The sequence below is a fragment of the Papilio polytes genome, unplaced genomic scaffold (assembly GCF_000836215.1).
Source record: "Papilio polytes unplaced genomic scaffold, Ppol_1.0 DF824375.1, whole genome shotgun sequence".
NCBI lineage: Eukaryota > Metazoa > Arthropoda > Insecta > Lepidoptera > Papilionidae > Papilio > Papilio polytes.
In genome coordinates, this window is record NW_013524829.1 from 1 (window position 1) to 1592 (window position 1592).

General features: G+C 36.2%; 1 protein-coding gene across 1 annotated transcript; it reads left to right on the top strand.

Moving 5' to 3' along the window:
• Positions 1-6: 6 nt before the first annotated feature.
• Positions 7-1235, top strand: LOC106099412 (vacuolar protein sorting-associated protein 13C-like; the record flags this gene model as incomplete). Its single annotated transcript, XM_013277973.1, has 3 exons — positions 7-58; positions 512-658; positions 1042-1235. Coding segments are annotated over exons 2-3 (306 nt in total), but the record flags the coding sequence as incomplete, so codon positions are not given.
• Between the last annotated feature and the right edge of the window lie 357 nt (positions 1236-1592).

The window sequence follows — 1592 nt, forward strand, 5'->3', positions numbered from 1 at the left end:
GGCAGCGGACCGCACGTTGACCTCGCCGTCTCCGATATCAAGCTCACTGTCTCGCCCGGTCAGTGCACCATACACACACACACACACATACAACCCTTATAACAAAATCAACTTTATCTATATTGAATAACTTTTTATCGCGACTCCGTCCGCATGGAATTAAAAAAACAAAAGTGCCGAACATGCCAATTTTCATCCAGATCCGTTAAACCGTTTAGGCTTCAAACTCTATCAGACATCCATCCATCTAATCTTTTGCATTCATAATCAATTTTTTATTCATAATTAATATTTATTACGTCCGTGTAATGACAAAATTGTAAAAATATGTTACACAGTGATAACGTAACTTCTGAGTTAATTCAGTTCATACAAAAATACAAATCTTTCTTCTATAATATTATTATACATTTTTCTACAAAGCAATAATGATTATATTTAGAGCTTTTTTTACAATTATGTTATTGTTGTTTGGCTACATAAAACATTTTAGTCAATTATTTTTTTGCAGATATAATCGGTCTACTGAACCGAGTGCTGGCCACGATGACGAGCAGCGAGGAAGACAACGTGGAGGAGGACGACAAAGCCATTATATACGACAACCTGTGGGCCATACAACCATTCAGACCTAACTCATACTGGTTCTTGAAAACTGGTAAACTTTACAGTTTTTTATTTATTATATTTATTCAAAACGCAATGTTACAGTTCACATATAATTTTACATAATGATTTTAAACTTGTATAAAATGTTGATTCAACTGTTTATTAAATTATCTTACTCTCAAATTTTTTAGTATCGTGTAAAATTATACATAAATAATATAACTTGGATTATTATGATAACTTCGGTGAACTCACAATCATCAAATTCCAGTTGAACTGTTCATTAACGTTTTTCCTACACACGTAGTAACTGAAAAGTGAAACTGTTGAGTTAAAACTATTAGAACTGACCATATATAGCTTTAGGCGTTTCGCTGCTAATTAGCTTCCTTTAAAAAATATGGTATATACAGTGTTGTGTTTATTGATCAGAGGAGGCAGAAGAGGCGATCAACTTGGAATCCGAGATGGCGCTGGAGCAGGAGCGTCCTCCGACGGGGGAGATCTGCTTGCTGTCCAGCCCCTCCATCGTGGTGTCACTGGAGATGGACATCGGCAACGAGACGATACCGGTGCTCGTGATGCAAGCCTCGCTCACCGCGCAGCTCAGGGATTGGAGCTCTGATGTCAGTTACACTTACTGTCGTATTCGCATGAGCAAAGTGGGCTAAAATCTCAACTTACATGGACATTCGAAACGTCAGTTGCAAATGTCTATGTAAAATGAAATTTTAGCCCACTGTGCTCCGCTCAGCTTGTCTCAAATTTCGTGACCGCGGCTTTAGGGTTAATAATTGAGCATTAATGCTTGTCTCTCAAATTACTTTAAGATTGAGACTGAGTTGTTTGTGTACTTTACAAGCTTTATGACATGTTTTCCAAAATAATAAAAAGTATAATAGTAAAATTCACTTTTACTGATTATTAATAGTGTACATTATTAAGTGTTATATATTTTTAATGTTTGTGTCCATCAGCTGTAC